Raw genomic sequence first — 21,128 nt, forward strand, 5'->3', positions numbered from 1 at the left:
GTGCCTAAATGTAGGCATGTAGATGCCAACTTATGCTATTATTATATAATGGAATCTGGACATCCAGATGCCATTATTAAATTAACGCTCGGCATACTGCATGTAGATGGCCGATTAGTGATGCACAGTTCTAGAATCGCCCCCTAAGTGGTGGCAGTTTGAATGGAAGCTGCTGAGGTGTCCTGTTTACACCCAGTATACTGCATGGAGGTGGCCATTAGTGATGCTCGTTCTAGAATCGCCCCTAAGTGGAGGCAGGTTTGCATGGAAGCTGCTGATGGGTCCTATTAATGCTCAGCATACTGTATGTAGGAGGCCAATTAGTGATACTCAGTCCTAGAATCACCCCCTAAGTGGAGGCAGTTTGAATGGAAGCTGGTGAGGGGTCCTGTTTATACTCAGCATACTGCATGCAGGTGCCCAATTAGTGATATTCAGCTCTAGAATCACCCCCTAAGTGGAGGCAGTTTGCATGGAAGCTGCTGAGGGATCCTGTTCTTTATCTATGTCTTTTTGTTTATTTTTAATATGTTCTGGCAAATGAATGTGTATTTGCTGGCATCATATATATTTTGCAAAAGGCTTCATATTCAGCAGAACATTTTGTGAAATACTTGGGAAATGTGAATATCACAACCTGGAAGGGCCGTTTTCACGATGAGCCCCTGTGCAGAATGAGGTTTCACGTTTAGCAATTGTGTTCGCTCATCTATTCTATTCATCTAAGATAAAACCATTCAGAATGTTAATATACTTTCATGTAGAAGTCTCCGAGATGTTTAACCTTATTTTGTTTTCTTTGCAGGATATTTTGAAGCTTTCGGGGAATCTTGGACTTTTAAGGCAGAAAAGGGCTATATTGGCTGCTGCAATTTCAATTTCTGAGAACCAGCGGCAACCATTCCCCAAGGCTGTGGGCAAGGTAAGCAATTCAAAATTAACCTATCAAAGCGCAATGTCCGATAAAACAGCGCCATAATATTAAGAAGTAATAGCTCAGGAAACCGGGTGAGATGTTGGATCACAGTCACCTGAAACAAACTACAGCTTGGTTGCTCTTCAAGCAGTCATACAAAGGATTGCTTAATCTATTTCATGTGAAAAAAAAACCCCAAATGCCAAATAAACCCATAAATGAGGTTTAAAAAATGGCAGATCGAGGTTCATAAAGGTTGTATTTGCTGTCAATAACTCTTAAAAGTTCAGTTTCTATTTTTGTTTGTTTTTGGCTCAGCAGATTTTTTTCATCTTCCTTTGGGCTTCCAGTTTAATTGGAAGCAGCCACCATTGAACTATGGTGCCAGGCACCTTTTTCAAAACTACCCAATGATTTTCCCTTTTTAACATCCCCACCCAAGTCATTTAGACCAGTCATTGACGTGACAGTCATCAGCTGGCGGTTATGTCCCAAGGCTTTATCTAGAGCTCCTACGTTTGGCCACTAGATGTTGCTGTTGTGCAATGACAGGGATTCCCTCATCACTAGGAGCTGTGAGACAACTGGAGAGCAGATTCCTGGTTGGGGAATCAGAGCCAGGTTCTTTCCCAGCACTGCCACTAAGCTACCAGGATGGCTTGTTTTAACTTGGCCATATCATTAGGCAAATTGAGGCAGTCATCTCAGATGACAAAATTATGGGGATGGCAGAAAGTATCCCAAAAAGTCCCCATAGTAGTTGCCTCACCACACTCCTGGTCAGCTTCCCTACAACCACTGTCGCTGCCGTCTCCTGGTACATACAGCAGTGTCAATAAAACAGAAAAAATGTGAAGGAAAGCTGCATTAAAGCAGGCAAGACTGGCAGGTTCTTCAATACATATGCAAGCTGAAAGAGGAGATGCAAGATGGCAGGGAGAAAGAGAAGATAAAAAAACAAGAGAGGAGATGCTGGATGAAGCAGGAGAGAGACACAGAGAAGTGGAGGGGGTAGAAGATACAGAGAGGAGCTGCTGATGGCAGGTGTTGAGAGAGAGAAAGAAAAGCAGTATAAGCAGGTTGGGGGAAGGAAGAGGTGGTGGAAGACTGGGAAATAAGAGGAAGGAGAATGGGAGGGCCATGATGATGGAAAGAGATGGAAAGCTGTAAGTAGATGTAGTTACAAGAGCGAGATACTGGATAATATCATCTGAATGAAATCTAAATGGAAGAAACCCAAAAGGAACAGATCAGTGTTGGAGCTGGATGTAGTAAAGAAGACAGATGGAGAGAAAAAAAAATGACAAATGGACAGAAGACCTTTGGAAAGAGAATGAAAAGAAGACAGAAAGCAGTAATCAAACACTAGGGTCAACACAATTAGAAAACTTAAGTGGCCAGACAACAAAGGTAGAAAAAGAATTCTATTTTTTTTTTAGTTAGGATGAAGTAATGTGATAGCTGTGTTAACTCACTTCAAAGGTTAATAAGAAAAAAATGGAAAATAAGATAATACCTTTTTATAGGACTAAATACATTTTTTTGTTAGTTTTGTAGCTTTCGGATGCCAAAACCTCCTTCCTCAGGCTGGGACAGTATACTATTGTTATGGTATTCTGTTCTGATGTAAGGAAAGAGGTTTTTGCCTTCAAAAGCTAGTCAAAAATTATATTTTGTTCAATAAAAAAAGGTATGATCTTATTTTCAATTTATGTTTTATTTGCTAATTTGTAATTTAGTGATAGGAATGTGACAGTTTTTGAAATTTACATCTGCTGTCTTTATATTTGCAAAGCAGAGGGGACATGCATCACTGCTTCTCATTCTCTGGCTATTGCATTATATGCAGAATCCGGCTTTTTTGGAGTTCAATTTAATTTTTGTTTACACATTTCTATTTTTAGTTTGTGACTACTTATTTTGTACTTGGTGAGAGTGTCTGTGTTCTGCATGTATGAAAGAGACTGGGGTTCTCTGTTAGCGTTGATTATTTGTGTAGGAATAATCCATGCTAATCAGGCTTGTTTAGTTTTCCAGTATGTGAACTGATTGTTTTAAATTCCTGCTGCCTTTTCCTAGGTAGGCCCTTGTTGTATAACTTCTGGAATTAGTACCATTATGGTATGGTAGAATTGCTTTATAGATTCTGTAAGACTTTAGTAGGTTTTTTTTTTAATTACTTCACAATATGCCTGGTACTAGATTTTGGATTCAGATTTAGCTCACACTTTTTTCAGTTGTAATTCAGTATCAGTTACACTTGAGTTATGTAGGGTTTACAGTCTGTACCTGACACAATGGAAGATGAAGTGACTTGTCCAAGATCGCAAGGAGTAAGAGTGGGATTTGAACCTTGGCTTCTCTGGTTCTCAGGCTGCTGCTCTAAGGATTAGATACAGTTGATATAATTAGACCATATTAATAAACTAGGAAAAAATGCCCATTTCTGAGCGCAATGAAACGGGCGCTAGCAAGGGACCCCCCTCCCTCCGTCCCTCCAAGCTACTTGCCTTGTTCGCTGTGGCATTTCCGTTTCGGCCCTCGTCGAGTGTCATAGCTCCGCCCTCGACGTCATGACGTTTTGACGCGAGGGCGGTGCAGACACTCCAGTGCACACCGGATATCTCGGGCGCCTCAACTTCCGTGGAGGCTTCAGAACGTTGGGGTTGCTTTTTATATAGAGAGATTAAAGGCCAGCAGATCTGAAGCCTGGTGACCTTGGGGCAACCTACCAAAAAATTGTTAGACAAATCATTTTATGGCTGCCATTAATCACAGGATTTTTTAAAATTTTATTTATTTATTTAATACATTTATATCCCAACATTTCCCACCAATTGCAGGCTCAATGTGGCTTACACAATCTGTAGAAAAGGCTACAGTGCATGAAGTACAATTATATAGTTTAAAAGTAAGATAGTAAACAACATTTGAAACAACAATATGTAAAGATAAAAGATATTTAGTGTCTTTGAATGTGTGTTAGACTAGAAGTGAATTTGAATTATGTTGAGCCTGGAGAATTAGCCTTTTGAACATTACAGTCTTCAATATTTTCTGAATTTTAAGTAGCTCTGGGTACATTTGACTAATTAGGTAGAGCATTCCACAGTTGTGTGCCTATAAATGTGAAGTTGGAGGCATAAATAGATTTGTACTTAAGCCACTGCAGTCTGGGTAGTGTAGATTCAAGTAGGATCGCGAGAGACTGGATCTATACTAGGTGGTAAGTCAACCAATCATGGCGTACCAGGGGGGGGGGGGGGGCGGTCCGCCGCAGGTGCACGCCGCTAGGGGGTGCCGCGGTGCGTGCCTGCTCTGAGTTCGCTGACTTCGTGCATTTGCTGCAGCTCCCTCTGCCCTGGAACAGGTTACTTCCTGTTCCGGGTCAGAGGGAGCTGCAGCGAACGCGCGAAGTCAGGGAACTCTGAGCAGGCGCGCGCTGTGGCACCCCCCTCCCCCCAGCGGCATGCACCCGGGGAGGAGGGGTCCACGCTGCATCGGGGGGTGGGTGCTGCACCTGGGGGGGGTCCGCGCTGCATCGGGGGGGGGGGGGGGGGCTGCACCCGTGGGGGCGGGGCGCCGCCCCGGGTGTCCGCCCCCCTAGGAACGCCACTGCAACCAAATCAAGCATATATTCTGGAACTTCCCCGTAAATTATCCTGTGAATTAAGGTGCAGACCTTAAAGGCAACTTGTTCTTTAATGGAAGCCAGTGTAGTTTTCATTTGTCTGTGACATTTATATCCCACATTATCCCAACAAGTTTGAGTTCCATGTGTCTTACAATAAACAGTATAGGATACATAACAAAGAATAATCTAAGTAAGTAATTTGTTGTAAGGATCCAATTTTACAATACAGTATCATAAACGTACTGGGATAGCTGGGATAGCATGTACAAAAAAATGTTTTTTTTTTAATGGGACGGGAAAAGGGCCTACAGGAAACATAAAATCAGCGTGTGCCCAAACCTGCCTGAGCCCTTAACAGGTTGGCACGCACCAAGTGCTGATTACTGCTGGAAGTGGTGCACGTAGGAGGAAATAAATAAATAATTCGTCCATGCATTATGGGCGTGCATCAAATCTGAAATTAGCACCAGGAGGGCACGCTGGCCTGGTGTAGTTTCATTTTTGCGCAGGCTGCATGTGCATAGAGTCTACCGCGGCTTAGTAAAAAGGACCCCTAACGATTAGCATGTGAAAATGTTAAGACGTTCGTAGGTATGAAATGGGCTTCTTTGTGTTTAGCATGTGCTAATCATTAGCGCGCTAAATCCATTAACACACCTTAGTAAAATAACCCCTTAATTTCTAATGTACTATTTGAAATATGTCAGGTTTTGAAATTTACACCTTCTCTCTTTAGTTTGCCCAGTATGAGGGACATACTACTGTTTGGTGTGGTGTATAAAGTCTGGCTTTTGGGGAGTTTAGTTTAATTTTTGTCCACATATTTTATTTTTAGTTTGTAGTTACTTATTCCATATTTGTGATCATCTATTTGAATTCTATGTGTGTGGAAGAGACCGGGGAGGCGTATTTTCAAAGCACTTAGACTTACAGGTTAGGTGGAGGTGCATATTGAAACGGGTCGCCCAGTTGTCCATGAGGGTGTCCTTGCAGGACGGCCCCTTAAAGGGGCGGGGCAACCCGTATTATGGAAGCAAGATGGGCGTCCATCTTTCGTTTCGATAATAAGGTCGAGGACGCCCAAATCATGAAATTTAGGTCAACCTTAGAGATGGTCGTCCTTAGGTCGTTTTTGAGATGGTCGTCCCCGGTTTTCGGTGATAATGGAAACCAAGAACGCTCATCTCAAAATCGACCAAATCCAAGCTATTTGGTCATGGGAGGAGCCACCATTCGTAGTGCACTGGTCCCCCTCACATGCCAGGACAGCAACCGGGCACCCTAGGGGGCACTGCAGTGGACTTCACAAATTGCTCCCAGCTGCATATCTCCCTTACCTTTGGTGCTGAGCCCTTCAACCCCCCCCCAAAAAAAAAAAACCCACTCCCCACAACTGTACACCACTATCATAGCTCTAAGGGGTGAAGGGGGGCACCTACATGTGGGTACAGTGGGGTTTTTTTTGGGGGGGTTTGGAGGGCTCAACATTTACCAGCACAAGTGTAACAGGTAGGAGGGATGGGCCTGGGTCCACCTGCCTGAAATGCACTGCATCCATTAAAAACTGCACCAGGAACCTGCGTACTGCTGTGATGGAGCTGGGTAAGACATATGAGGCTGGCAAAAAATGTTTTTAAAATTTTTTTGGGTGGGAGGGGGTTGGTGACCACTGGGGGAGTAAGGAGAGGTCATCCCCGATTCCCTCCGGTGGTCATCTGGTCAGTTTGGGCACCTTTTTGAGGCTTGGTCGTGAAAAAAAAATGGACCAAGTAAAGTCGGCCAAATGCTCATTAGGGACGCCTCTTTTTTCCATTATCGTCCGAGGACGCCCATCTCTAAATCACGCCACAGTCCCGCCTTCGGTACAGTGCCGACAGGCCCCCCGCGAATTTTGGTCATCCCCGCGACGGAATGCAGTTGAGGACGGCCAAAATCGGCTTTGATTATGTCGATTTGGGCAACCCTGAGAGAAGGACCGCCCATCTCCCGATTTGTGTCGGAAGATGGCCGTCCTCTTTCGAAAATTCACCTGATAGAAACCTATGGAACTTTGTAAAGTTTAAGGGGGCCCTTTTACTAAGCCACGTAGGCGTATATGTGCATCATACGTGTGTCAATTTTAAACTACCACCCAGCTACAGCACTGCCAGGGCAGTAATTTCATTTTTTACGCACATTCGCTACGCGTGCCGGAAAAGTGTTCTGGCGGTAATTGGCATTGTACGCACACTGACGATTACTGCCCGGTTAATGCATGAGAACTTACCGCTAAGTCAACGGGTGGCGGTAAGGTCTCAGGCCCAAATTGGACGAGCGCCAATCTTGATTTTGCTGCATGTCCATTTTCAGCCAAGAAAAAAAAAGAGTCCTTTTTTGCAGGTGTGCTGAAAAATGGACCTGCGCATGCCCAAGACACGCGTGTACACCACGCAGGCCATTTTTCAGCACACCTTAGTAAAAGGACTCCTACGTGCTTTGAAAATGAGCTCCCAGGTATTCTGTACAATCTGTACTAATCTGGCTTGTTTAGTTTCCAATAGGTATATTGATATTCTAGTGCCCACCATAATGTTTACGGCGCAGTCTTTTTAGGTGGCACCTTCTTGTGTGACTTTTGGAAATTAGTGCTATTATGGAATTGCTCTATAGTTCCTGAGTGGCATTTGCAGGGTTTTTGTTTTATTTAAAATATGTCTGATACAAGATTTTGGATTAGAATTTAGATTACGCCTTTCTCAGTAGTAACTGAAGGCAAGTTACATTCACGTACAGAAGATATTTACTTTTCCTGGAGGGCTTGCAGTGTGTGTACCTGAGGCAGTGAAGTGTTAAGTGACTTGTCCAAGAAATCAACGAGCCGTATCTGAATGCTTGTATGGGAGCCTGGTAGTTTTTTCTTCCACCTCAGCTGGATCCAGTGCTTGGGTTCTTCAGAGCAGGGGCGTAGCCAGACAACAGATTTTGGGTGTGCCTAGGCAAGAATTGGGTGGGCACCAAGTGTTCTACCCCCCACCCCCCCAAAAAATTATCTCAGCTGGTGGGGAAACGCTTCTTTCCACCTTGGCAGCAGGCATGCACTGAAAATTGAGCATGGCGCGGGTGCCGGTGTCATGGAGAATAGCATTTTCGTTACCATCAGGGGAAAATCTTCAGCTGGCGGAGCTTGGGAGTCCCACCAGTTACCATTAAACATGTGCTACTTTGGGTGGGCCTGAGCCATAAATGGTGGGCCCTGGCCCACCCAAGCCCACCTGTGGCTACGCCACTGCTTCAGAGTGAACCTTCAGTGCGAGCTTTTTCCTGTTTCTAGTCTATCTATTGCAGGGGTGGTCCTGAGGCAGGAATCCAAGCCACAGGGATACCACCAAATCCAACCCCAGGTTCATCTTTATTGAGAATCATAACTTTCCGTCCTGCACCTTATCCAAGGGTGCTGTAATGCTATCTGTACAGCATCTTCAGCCCAGTTCTGGCTAGCCCTGGGAGCTGACCTCTTGAGCAAACATTTTCTATCCCATTATAAACCATAAAGTTGTATTTCTCTGTTTATCACCCTCCTACTCACCTACCAACACCCATATCTGTTAGAATATAAATGAAATGCTTTGATGTCCCCATGCATACCCCCACCCTCCCACCCGGTCAGACTGTCAAAGTAATGCTTGGATGTTTCACTTATATATACTATCTGCTACCACATTTGCTTATTTCCGATCTGACGAAGAAGGGCAACCTTCGAAAGCTAATCAAGAAATGTATTAAGTTATGTCCAATAAAAAAGGTATCATCATTCTTTTCTTTTCCATGTTTTATTTTGTTTGATTTCTATTGATAACCTTGAGCAAAAGTAAAACCATGGATCCCTGGCAAGAGCCAACCGAACTGGAATGCTTTTAGCTGAGAAATTTGCCCAGACCTTATTAGTTTACTGACGTTAATATTTCTGTAGAAAGATTACATTGGTCTAAACCTCAACAATATTGAAATTGGTTGGGAATGTGATTGATCAATAAGTCCGGGGTCATTTCTTATCTTCAGTTGGGGTAGAATGAAAGGAAATTGTGTGTTCAGATCAAGGCCTGTAAAGATGTACTAGTTATGAAATTTCAGAATGAGGAGATCCATTTGCATCCTTTTAATTCCCTTTTTAAACAAAAAAAAAAAAAAGTAACATTTTATAAGAAAAGCCCTTTTACTTGGTCGTTATAAATTGCACTCATCTGGGTAGACCTTGGGGCCAGCTATAAGTGAGAAATTATTTAATGTTAGAGATAAAAATATATCCATCATTATAAAGCATGAAACTTAATAATGATGTATCTTAGCAGATGAAAAAAATGGATTTAATGACTGAATCTGTTAATTCTTTATCCTTTTACTTTGAATGGAGAATAATGTATCCTTTGAAGTCTTGACTGTACTTTCAAACTTCCCTCTTATTTTCAGGGTTAGATAACCTCTAGTCCTCGTAAACAGCAACCTGCTCGAGTTTCAGGATGCCCCTGATGACTATACATGATGAAGATTTGCATATGTAAATTGGAGTGCTATGAATGCAAATCAATTTGTGCATATTGATTAGGGATGTCCTGAACACCTGAGTGGACTAGTGTTCCATGGGAATGGGGGTGGCCTATTCTTGCTTATTATGATTTCAAAATATAAAAAAAAAAATCTCGCAGTTAGAAAAAAAAGAGTAGGGAGTAGTGGGAGGAGTGGCCTAGTGGTTAGGGTGTGGACTTTGGTCCTGAGGAACTGAGTTCGATTCCCACTTCAGGCACAGGCAGCTCCTTGTGACTCTGGGCAAGTCACTTAACCCTCCATTGCCCATGTAAGCTGCATTCAGCCTGCCATGAGTGGAAAGCGCGGGGTACAAATGTAACAAAATAAAATAGATACTATTGGAGATTCTACATGGAATGTTGAGATTCGTTGCTACTATTGGAGATTCTACATGGAATGTTGCTATTCCACTAGCAACATTCCATGTAGAAGCTGCGCAGGCTCTGTTCTGTGAGTCTGACGTCCTGCACGTACGTGCAGGACGTCAGACTCACAGAAGCAGAAGCCTGCGCGGCCACATTGGTGATCTGCAAGGGCCGACTTCTACATGGAATGTTGCTAGTGGAATAGCAACATTCCATGTAGAATCTCAAATGGTAGCAACAGTGGAGGAGTGGCCTAGTGGTTAGGGTGGTGGACTTTGGTACTGAGGAACTGAGTTGGATTCCCACTTCAGGCACAGGCAGCTCCTGGTGACTCTGGGCAAGTCACTTAACCCCATTGCCCCAGTACAAATAAGTACCTGTATATGTAAGCCGCATTGAGACTGCCATGAGTGGGAAAGCGCAGGGTACAAATGTAACAAAAAAAAATATTCAGCTGGCGAGGATAAGCCATTTCTTTCACTGCCAGTGGCATAATCCCGATATTCAGTGCTGGGTTATGTCTGGTCACTGGCATTTAATATCCAGTTTATGCAGCTGGCTATCTCTTATTCGATTAAATGCGACATTCGGTACTTAACCACCTAAGTGACACCACATAAAGATAGGACTTGACTTTTATGTGATCCAAATTGACCATTTAAGACTAGGTTCTATATATGGTGCCTAAAAACCATTGCTGAAAAAACAGACGTCTAGATGTATTCTATAAAGTGCACCTAAATTTAGGTGTATTTTATAGAACACGCCTAAATTTCCACACGGTTTATAGAATATGCTGACCAACGTTCCATGCAACTACATATAGAGGGGCATTTTCGAAAGAAACATCTTCAGTTTGGATTTGGATGTCTTTGTAAAACGTCCAAATCCGGAGACGGGGAAAAGCTGATTTTGAAAAAAAGATGGACGTCCATCTTTTGTTTCGAAAATACCATCAAAGACACGTCTTTGACTTTCGGCAATTTTCGAAACCAAAGACGTCCAAGTCAAAAACGTCCAAATGCAAGCCATTTGGACGTGGGAGGAGCCAGCATTTATAGTGCACTGGTCCCCCTGACATGCCAGGACAGCAATCGGACACCCTAGGGGGCACTGCAGTGGACTTCATAAAATGCTCCAAGGTACATAGCTCCCTTACCTTGTGTGCTGAGCCCCCCCCCCAAACCCTCCAAACCACTATCCCCCAACTGTACACCACTACCATAGCCCTTATGGGTGAAGGGGGGCACCTATATGTTGGGTACAGAGGGTTTGTGGTGGGTTTTGGAGGGCTCGCTGTTTCCTCTACAAATGTAACAGGTAGGGGGATTATGGGCCTGGGTCCACCTGTCTGAAGTGTACTGCACCCACTAAAACTGCTCCAGGGACCTGCATGCTCTGTCATGGACCTGAGTATGACATCTGAGGCTGGCATAGATGCTGTCAGGTAATATTTTTAATAATGCTTTTTGAGGGTGGAAGAGAGTTAGTGACCACTGGGGGAGTAAGGGGAGGGTCATCTGCCTTTTTCCATTATGGCTCGTCCAAGTTCCGCCTTCACCACGTCTCCGATACGCCCCCTTGAGATTTGGATGTCCTTGCAACGGACTTCAGCTACAGACGCCCAAATCGGGTTTCGATTATACCGATTTGGATGTCTCTGAAGATGGACGTCCAAGTGCTAATTTAATGTCGCTTTTTGGACATCCTCTCTTTCGAAAATGAGCCTCTTAGTCACGGGAAGGTACGCCAAGTAGGTGTGAATGCTGATGTCTACATTAGGTGCAGACCCGGGTGTATTCTATAACAATGCGCATAGATTGTAGAAATGCCTATGACCCACCCATTCTGCATACGCCCCCTTTTGAACTATGCACTCAGAATTTACACGCACCATGTTACAGAATACGCCTAGACAGTTCAGCCCACAAATTCTAATTAATGCCAATGAGTGTGAATTACTTGTTAATTGGCAATTATCAGTGCTGATTGGCTTGTTAACTAATTAAGTTGTGTGCGCAATGTATACTTCTGTCTTTGCCTCTGAGACAGGAGTAACCTTCTGGAGGTCTACTGGAGGGTGGACCCTTGCCCCCCCAGGCAGAACAGAGTTTCCTCTGGGAGCTGTCAATATGTCCATCTGCTAGTGTAGGAACATTGAAGCTCTCCATCCTCAGTTCTGTTTCCTCTTAAATACTTTTTTCTTCCTTTCTTCATTATCTTAATTATAATTACCCTTCCTACCTAATGAATATGCATCTTTCCGGGATATTCTATTTGCTTTTATGGTGAGTCCTGTTCCAGTACTTTCCAACTTCTATCATTTATTCCCTAATTGCTTTGACATTTTAAAGCCTGTCATATAAAGCATGTCTTCATCAGGGCCGGTCCTAGGGTCTCTGGTGCCCCCTGCAGACTATCAGTTGGTGCCCCTCCGCCCCGCCTAGCATCTCCGCCCTCTTCTCCCCCCAACATCCCCCGTTTTCTTCCTGCCACCTTGCATGGTTTAAAGCTATTTTAATTTACCTCCATCCCAGCGCCGTGTCATTTCAAGCCGTGCCCGTCTCTAGCCTTCCCTCCTTCATGAGTTCGTTCCCTCAGAGTTCCGCCCTCGAGGAAAGAGGAAATGACGTCAGAAGGCAGGACTCTGAGGGAACAAACTCACGAAGGGAAGGAGGGAAGGCTAGAGATGTGCAAGGCTTTGAAATGACGTGGCCACTGGGATGGAGGTAAATAAAAGATTTAAACCCCCAAGGGTGGCACGGTATGGTGGCGCAGCGCCACAGCAGCGCTCTTGAAGGCAGGCGCCCCCCCTACGGTGCTTACCCCGCTTACTGGGTTTGACCGGCCCTGGTCTTCATTAGATAATGGGTTGACCTATGTCCTTATTATGCTAGTCACTATGCTAGGCCCCTCCACCCTCTTGCTGAGCCTACAATTTCACCCACACCCACTTCCTTCTCCTTCTGATTGTTTATCTGGATACTGCAGGTGTCCTTAGCCGTAGGAGTCTCTGGCTCTTGGTTGCTGCCAAGCAACTTATCACAAGTTAGCATAGGCCAAATGTCAAACCACAAACTTCTAGCTGTCTCTTCAATTTCATGGCTGCTCCCAGCTCAGAAAATGCAATATAGCTATACTAAAATAAAACACAAGAAATATGGAGGTTTTGCACCTTTCCATGGCCTTTACGATATACATCAAATCCAGAATATGACCTGATTTGCCCACGCAACTTGTCGTGCTATATAGGATCCAGGGGTTAACTTGGGCAGTTAATTGCTTAAGTGCCAACTGCACTCCCAGACCACCCACAAAAGACCAGCTTTCACTTTAACTGTCTGTGGTAATATTCAGTGGCATTAACTGGTTAGATGTCACTGAATATCAGTGGATAGCCGACAGAAGTGATTTAACCAACCATTTGGTTAAATCGCATTGAATATTGACCCTTAGATTACTTATGGTCAGTGGTGTTCCCAGGTCGGCTGCCACCAATGGTGTGCTGGTAAATTTTTAACAACAGGCTCTCTCCCCGGTCCACCTCGGTGCCCCCCCCCATCCACCTCAGCGCCCCCCCATCCACCACTGCGCCCCCCACCCACCTCTGCATCCCCACAAAAAAAATTGCAGCGCTGGCTATACCGGGGGGGGGGGGGGGGGCAGCAGCCAACACATTACTCTCTCCAGGAAAAAAAAAAATAAATGATCCCAGGTTCCAATCTAATTCATGTTTAATATGGGATAAAATGCCACAATAAGTAAATAAACATAAACTTTTAACGTTCAGCACCTGATTCTCAAGTGGACATATTCCAAACACTATAATGAAAATAAAATTATTTTTTTTCTACCTTTGTTGTCTGGTGACTTTGTTTCTCTGATCATGCTGGTCCGTATTCTGATTCTGCTGCTCTCTATCTGTTCCCTTGACTCCGTTTCCAGGGCTTCCTTTCCATTTATTTCTTTTCTTTCCTCCTTTCTTCTTCATTTCTGGTCCTCCGCATACTTGACTGTACAGTGGATCCAGCTTCTGCCTATTTTCTCCATCCATGTGCAGTTTCTCTCCTCAATTCCTTTTCCCTCATCTAATCTCCTTCCTCTATCTTCCCTCCATGTCCAGCATTTCTTCTCTCTCCCTTCCCTGCCCTCCATCCATGTCCAGAATTTCTCTTGCTCTCCCCTCCATCCATATCCTGAAACTCTCCTCTCTCCCCTGCCCCTCTCTATCCATCCATACCCAGCAATTCTCTTCTCTCCCCTGCCCCGTCTGCCCATCAATGCCCAGCAATTCTCTCCTCTGCCCCCCTCTGCCCATCCATGCCCAGCAGTGTCTCTCCCCTGCCCCCCTCTGCCCATCCATGCCCAGCAATTCTCCTCCCTCTCCTGCCCTCACCGCTCCCATCCAAGTCTAGCGATGTCCTTTGCCCCCCCCCCATCCTCCCCTGCCGCTCCCATCCGTCAGTTTCAATTACCTGCCTCGAAGCACCGCATTATTTAAGGCCTGCCTGCTGCCCGTCTCCAGCTGCCTTCCCTGCTTGCTTCTCAGGAGTTCGGTCGCGGCCTTTGTCCCGCCGCGGGAAAAGGAAATGACATCAGAATGACGTCAGAAGGCGGGACTAAGGGCGCGAACCGAACTCCTGAGAAGCAAGCAGGGAAGGCAGCTGGAGACGGGCAGCAGGCAGGCCTTAGATAATGCGGCGCTTCGAGGCAGGTAATTGAAACTGACGGATGGGAGCGGCAGGGGAGGATGGAGGGTGGGCGAATGACATCACTAGACATGGATGGGAGCGGGAGGGGAGGTAAGCATGGTGCCCTCCTGCCATGCTTACCTCGTGCAATGGAGCCGGCTCGCCCCATACAACAACGGCTCGCAGAGCTGTCAAAATTTAACAAGCGGCTCTTGCGAGCCGTGCGAGCCGGCTCCAGCACACCACTGGCTGCCACCCTGGGCGTATCACCGCTGTGCCCCCCCCCCCCCCCCGGTGCAACACTCACCCCTGTAAATCGCGACACCTCCCGGGTGTATCACTTCCATCCCCCCAAATGCATCGCTCTTACCTCCTCGGGGTCCAGGGAACCGTCGCGCAGCTATCAGCGCTGCCAGTTGGGAGCAGGGAACCGGCAGAGCCGACAGCCACATGGCTGCTCCCTGCACCCCCTTGCAGCATGCACCCGGGGCAGACCACCCCTACCGCCCCGCCCTTGGTACGCCACTGCTCATGTTAAATTCATCTACACAATTGTTATAGAAAAGAAGAACAGTTTGCTCATAAGCTGGAGTGCGAGGACCGGCTGCCCACAATGCAGGAAGCTAGTGTGTCTATTGATTGGCTCATCCCCGATGTTTATTTGACCCAGCTCTCCTCTAGCCTTTCCATCGGACTCTGCTCTAGACCGCGATAGTCTTCTACCCTGCTTGTTGCCGGCTGCTGGGCATCGAGACCTACTTTGCGCTGGGGAGTCTTTTTGGGCATAGCTGCACCTTGTGGAGGACTTGCTTCCTTTTGAGTCGCCGGATGTTGCGGGGGGGGGGGGCTGTTGCCTTTAATTTAGGCAGACTGCGATCCCTATTCCTCTGCGGTGTTATTGCCGGACCCGTTGGCCCCGCCGGCATTGTCTGCCTCCAGCTGCTGCCGTCTGCCTCCGGTGACCTCTTCCACTCTCCAGGCCGCATACTGCTGCTGCTTCTGCACTTCGACTGCGATCACTGGGTCTTACAACAGTGCTTTGTTGGGAGCTGTTTCCAGCCACGATGATCCATCTCAGCATCTGGATTTGCGTAGTCCATTTTAGACTCTCTTCCCTTCCTTTCACTTCTTCCCCTGTTCCTTCTACCCTTTCTAATGTCATTGTAATTGATTCATCAGTACATTGTAAGCCACTTTGAGTCTGCTTTATGTGGAAAAAAGTGGGGTATAAATGTTCAAAATAAATAAATAAATAAGGCTGATGATGCAGAGTCTTATATTTAGAGGAGAAATACACTTTCATGTAACTTAGGCTCCCTTTTACAAAGGCAGGCTGAAAAATTACCTACACTAGTGTAGATGCGTGTTTTGGGCGCACGCAGAATCATTTTCAGTGCACCTGTAAAACATTTTGCAGAAAATGGACATGCGGCAAAATGAAAATGGCTGCACGTCCATTTTGGGTCTAAGATCTTAACACCACCGTTGACCTAGCGGTAAAGTCTCACATGGTAACCAAGTGGTAATGACCTGCATGGGTCAAAAGCCACTTGGCGCACGTCCAATATGGACGTCCGAAAAATTATGTCGGACGACTGCCAAAAATGAAATTACCGCAAGAGCCATGCGGTAGCTAGATGGTACTCCATTTTGACGCACGTTGGGCGCGCGTCAATGCTTACGCGGCTTAGTAAAAGGGCCCCTTAATATGTTGATCTTTTAAAGAACTTTTTAATGAATCGTAGCCAAGACTATTATCAAAATATCAGGTAAAATGGAAAATAAATGTAGTGCTGGGATAAGGAGCTAATTTCAGAAATAGTTGAAAATTAGAATCAGTATTTCCAGACTGCATCATGTGTTTCATTTTATATTCATTGTCCTTTCAGGAAAAGGCAACTACCATTTTAAAATGTAACATGCATATACATCGATGACTGGGAGAATACCACTCAATACCAGGCTAAGTCTCACTGGACACATGTTTATTATATCTGAAATACCACCCTTCTAGCAGAGGTAGAGCAAAGTATCAATGTAGAAAGTCAGAGAACAAACGTCAATAATTGATAGAAGAGATAAGAGGTGGAGAAGAAGAGAGAATCGACAGGCAAAGCTTAGACAGTCTGTTATGGTCCTGTTTGTGACTTGAGCAGTGGCACTTGTGCCCCGACTGAGCACGGTGGATGAGAGTCGCGCCGCACTCGGTCAGGCAGCCGGACAACCCCTAGCTTCACCTGGGAAGCGACCACCGTTCCCCAGGAGTGAGCCCCCAGGTGCAGGTGCCACCAGGACTTCGGGATCCGGACGGGGTGGGCCGCCCATACCAGACTAGGTGTAAGGCGGACGTAACTCTGAGAGTGAGCCGGTACAGTGCAGAGAGCAAGCAGGCAGCAATGCAATGGGTAATCAGGTACAGTCTAAAAGGTCAGGGCAGGCAGCAATCCACGAGTAATCAGGAACAGTCCAAAGGTCTAGTAACAGCTGACAGGAAAGGCAATGAAACGCACGAGATGAGCACCAAAACCTCTATAAGCATAGAAGCCGAAGCAAAGTGTGTGGGAACTGTGGTCCTTAAGTAGTCCCCGCATTAGCTGTAACTTCGCGCAGCTGGAGGGAACGCTCCAGATTGGTGCCTGCAAGGGAAAAGGTGGAGCCCCGGGATAGGCGTCCAATCCCGTGCAACTAGCCAAAGCAAACAACCCGCGCCGGTAATCGGCACCACTTCCGGAACGCCGCCAGACCGCATGGCCGACTTAGCCAGCTAACGCAACATGGCCATCCAGCTAATCAAGGCCGACCCTGGCGACCGGGGCTGGCAGGCCCACGATCGCAACAGCCGTACCCATGCCCTCGGCTGGAGGGCATGGCCGGCCAACCGAACCAGACCCAGCAAGACTGCCGCCGACGGCCGCATGGCCGGCTATCGCCGCCGGGACGAGGCTCGGCGTCGATCCAGCTGTGTGGACCGCAACTCAGGTGAGGGACGTAACACAGTCCCATGGTCTGAACCCCTTGAAATATAGGCAAAGATCCTACAACAGAGGGAAGGATTTACCTTTGCAGGCCCCAGGCCATTAGTGGGAAACAGATCCAAGGAGACGCTGTACACAACATTTGGTGTTCCTAAATAAGTCGTTGCTGGGAAATTTCCTTTAAAGGAAAACTGATGCAAATAGTAACAGTTTGAGATGTAGCTCTCTCAAAATAAATTAGCAGGCAGGATAGGGATCACTGAACTGCTGGCACACTTCCTTGGGACACTCTTACTTTCTTCCTCCGGATTTGAGGTTCCCTTTGACTAATGCTTGGCTGTCTGAAGCCCCGAGGATGCCTGTCCTGCCTCTCCTCCTTTCTCTGTTCCTCCTGGACCAGAGCATCGGTTTCAGCATTTGTAATTAGATTTAATTTAGCCAAACAGGTGTGACTTCCAGCTTAGCTAAAGTTGGAACAGCAACTCCGTAATAGGTTCGTACCTGAGCACTAAACAGTGACCGGTAACATTGTAACCTTTTTCTATTTACTGAAAAGACAAGTGGCATAAATTTGGCTCGAAAAATGGGAATCAAGATGAAAATGTATTTAATCAAGATGTTTGAACTGAAGCGTACAATTTGTTCCCCCTTTATTAAAGAGAGAAATCCTCCAGATTGTAGGTTTAAAAAAAAAAAAAAAGTTAATATATTGTCAGAAGCTTTGCCGTTTCACGTAGGAGTTTTCAGGGAAATTCCCTTTGCTTGTGGTAGACAGCAGTAGATTTTTTCATAGCGGTTAGTGACACCAGCCTCTGTTAACGGTTTCATTCAAATGAAAGCCCCATTTTATTTTGTTTTGATGCTGTAAATAGGGCAACTCACGCAGTTTTTAAATTTGCTACGTCTTCTTCTATCCAAGACACAACAGTATTGCAAATTGATAATGATATAAAACCCTAGACCTCAAAGATCCAAAGCACTTTGTGTTAGCAGAAAGAGGGACGATGAAGATTAATTGACTTCTCAGATAGCAGTGCTATCATTCATTTGCTTGCAGTTATGTGCTTAATTATAAAACAATTTCACCCATGGTGTGTTCTAACAAGAGATGGGCTATTTGAGGAATCACGCCAGCGCTGCACTCCAGGCAGCAGTCCTAGGGGACAGCGATATGACTCCAAAAATATAATACACCTTGGCAGCCCTGGGTCTCTGTGTCCAAACGGCCTGAGCGAGGAATGATGAGTGTTATTGATGTGTTTCTTCTGATGCGTGCTCAGACAAAGCCGAGAAACATCGTATGCATGGTTTGGTCTCTGTCCATATGGTATCTCTTCTGATTTATTTGCCCAAATCAAGTGAAATGGAATAAGAATCAGTGTGACATGCAATTGTGCCTTAATTACAGTAATGGTTTATTTGTCAGGGTTCCATAAAAATGATGGACACTTTCTCCTATGACAGCCTGAGAGAGCTGCGGTTATAATTGCTTGCATGGTGGTTGTCTGTTGTCAGTCTATTGATGGTAATGGCATTTTAGATAATTATTTATTTATTTGGAATTTGACAGTTATACACGGGGGGGGGGGGGGGGGGGGGGGGAGGGGTCCATGGTATACGTATGATAATAACAGTCATGGTGCCTTTGGCACAGTTGAACGATTCCTAGAATTTCCTTTAAATACTATTCGTGAGTGGCAAGTGGTATTACCACAAATGCTTTTTGGTCTGTTCAAACTTCATTTTTGCATTTTAGCAACTGGCAACATTAATGAAGGGAAGGGAAATGGGACTTGATATACCGCCTTTCTGAGGTTTTTGCAACTACATTCAAAGTGGTTTATTTATTTATTTATTTGTTGCATTTGTATCCCACATTTTCCCACCTATTTGCAGGCTCAGTGTGGCTTACATTGTTCCGTAATGGCGATCGCCAGTTCCGGATTGAGAAATACAGAGTTATATTGCATTAAGGTTTGTACGTGACAGAGAGGGGGATAATCGAACGGGGGCGCCCATCTCTAAGGACGGCCCCATAACGGGGCGGGGCAACCCGTATTATCGAAACAAGATGGGCGTCCATCTTTCATTTCGATAAAATGGTCGGGGACGCCCAAATCATGAAATTTAGGTCGATCTTAGAGATGGTCATCCCCGTTTTTTGGCGATAATGGAAACTGAGGATGCCCATCTCAGAAACGACCAAATCCAAGCCATTTGGTCGTTGAGGAGCCAGCATTCATAGTGCACTTGTCCCACTAACTGAATGGAAAAAGCCCTTCCCTTACCGATCTGGAAAGGAACGGGCATGCATAAAGGAAATTGCAAGCAAAGATGCCACTCGCTGTTAGCTCATTTGCACACAATTTCCTTCCTAAGGAGGGGAAGCAACGGCAGTTGGGGACATCCTTCCCTGCGACGGCAGTTGAGGACGTCCTTCCCTGTGATGGCAGCCAAGGACATCCAAAACGCAGATGCCTTCGTGAGAAGGACATCCACGCCATGCCCCCGACACCCTCCCCATATAGTCAGGTACTTATTTTGTACCAGGGGCAATGGAGGGTTAAGTGACTTGCTCAGAATCACAAGGAGCTGTAGTGGGAATCAAACTCAGCTCCCCAGGATCACTGTCCACTGCACTAACCACTAGGCTATTCCTCCACCTTTCCAAAATGGCATTAAGAGGTCCTTTTACTAAGCTGCGGTAAAAAGTGGCCTGCAGTAGTGTAGGCGTGTGTATTGGGCGCATGCCGGGCCTGTTTTTACCACATCTACATTATTTTTTTAATGGGACAGGAAAAGGGTCTGTGGTAAAAATGAAACCAGTGCGTGCCCAAAACCAGCCTGAGCCCTTAACGCCACCCATTGATCTAGCGGTAAAGGCTCACATGCTACATGCGCGGTGACCGGTCGGCATGTGTCAAGTGCTGATTACTGCTGGAACCAGTGCATATAGGAGAAAATAAGTAATTCATCCTGGCGTTAAGGGCGCACACAGTGGTGTGCTGGAGCGGGCTCTCACAAGCTCGCGAGAGCCATTTGTTAAGTTTTTAAGAATTTTGGGAGCCGGTTGTTAAAGTAGGTCTCCCCATGGCTACTTTAACAACTGATTCCCAAAATGTGGGCTTGGGCCCCCTCCTGAATTCTCTTTTACTTTGCTGACAGTGATGCTGGCCCCACCAGCCAAGTAAATAGACTGCTGCTGCTCCCTGCTCCTTGTTTCTGACTCTGAGCATCAGGCTGAGACTTTTCATGCAAGCGCAAGAAGGTTCCATCATGCTGCTCAGAGCCAGAAACAAGCAGCAGAAAATGGTGGCAGTCCATTTATTGGCTGGTGGGGCTCGGCAAAGGTATGCGTAGCGTGCCCGCACAAGGGAGGTGAGAGAGAGGCATGTATTCCCCCCCCCCAAAAAAAAAATTTCAGGGTCGGCTATGCCCAAAGAGAGAGCCCGTTGTTAAAAATTTACCAGCACACCCCTGGGCGCACATCAAATCTGAAATTACTGCCAGGAATGCATGCTGGCCTGGCGGTAGCCTCATCCTGGTGCACGCTGCACGCGTGTAGAGCCTACTGCGGCTTAGTAAAAGGGCCCCTAAATATAATAGATATTTGCGTATATCTGGGGGAAGATGAGATAACATATTAGAATATAGAAAAGATTAAAAGCTGTCACAAATTTTAGCTGTAAAGAAAGGCACCTGCTTTTCAGACTGGGTTGCACAGTAATGTTACTGTAATACTTAGCATCCCACTCGAATCACTGAACTAAATCTTTCCAGAAGAGCACACGCTCTTATGGTCATCGTTCCCATGAAGACATACTGGAAAATCTGATGACTATGATCGAACAAGACATCACGCAATCTTCATCCATTCTGACCCTCCACTTATACCTCATACGATCACTATAAAATTTTGTATTGTGGATACTTCATGACTTGCCTGTGCTTTGCCCAGATCTTGGCCAACAATTCCTGTAATAA

At 45.8% G+C, this 21,128-nt stretch overlaps 1 protein-coding gene across 1 annotated transcript in view; it reads left to right on the forward strand.

Moving 5' to 3' along the window:
• LOC115471367 (cadherin-13-like) overlaps positions 1–21,128 on the forward strand; it is a 1,126,129-nt gene that overhangs the window by 291,486 nt on the left and 813,515 nt on the right. Inside the window, exon 4 of the mRNA XM_030205064.1 lies at positions 806–922. Coding sequence (XP_030060924.1) covers positions 806–922 — 117 coding nt within the window. The remainder of the gene's footprint in view (positions 1–805; positions 923–21,128) is intronic.

The sequence above is a fragment of the Microcaecilia unicolor genome, chromosome 5 (assembly GCF_901765095.1).
Source record: "Microcaecilia unicolor chromosome 5, aMicUni1.1, whole genome shotgun sequence".
Taxonomy (NCBI): Eukaryota; Metazoa; Chordata; class Amphibia; order Gymnophiona; family Siphonopidae; genus Microcaecilia; species Microcaecilia unicolor.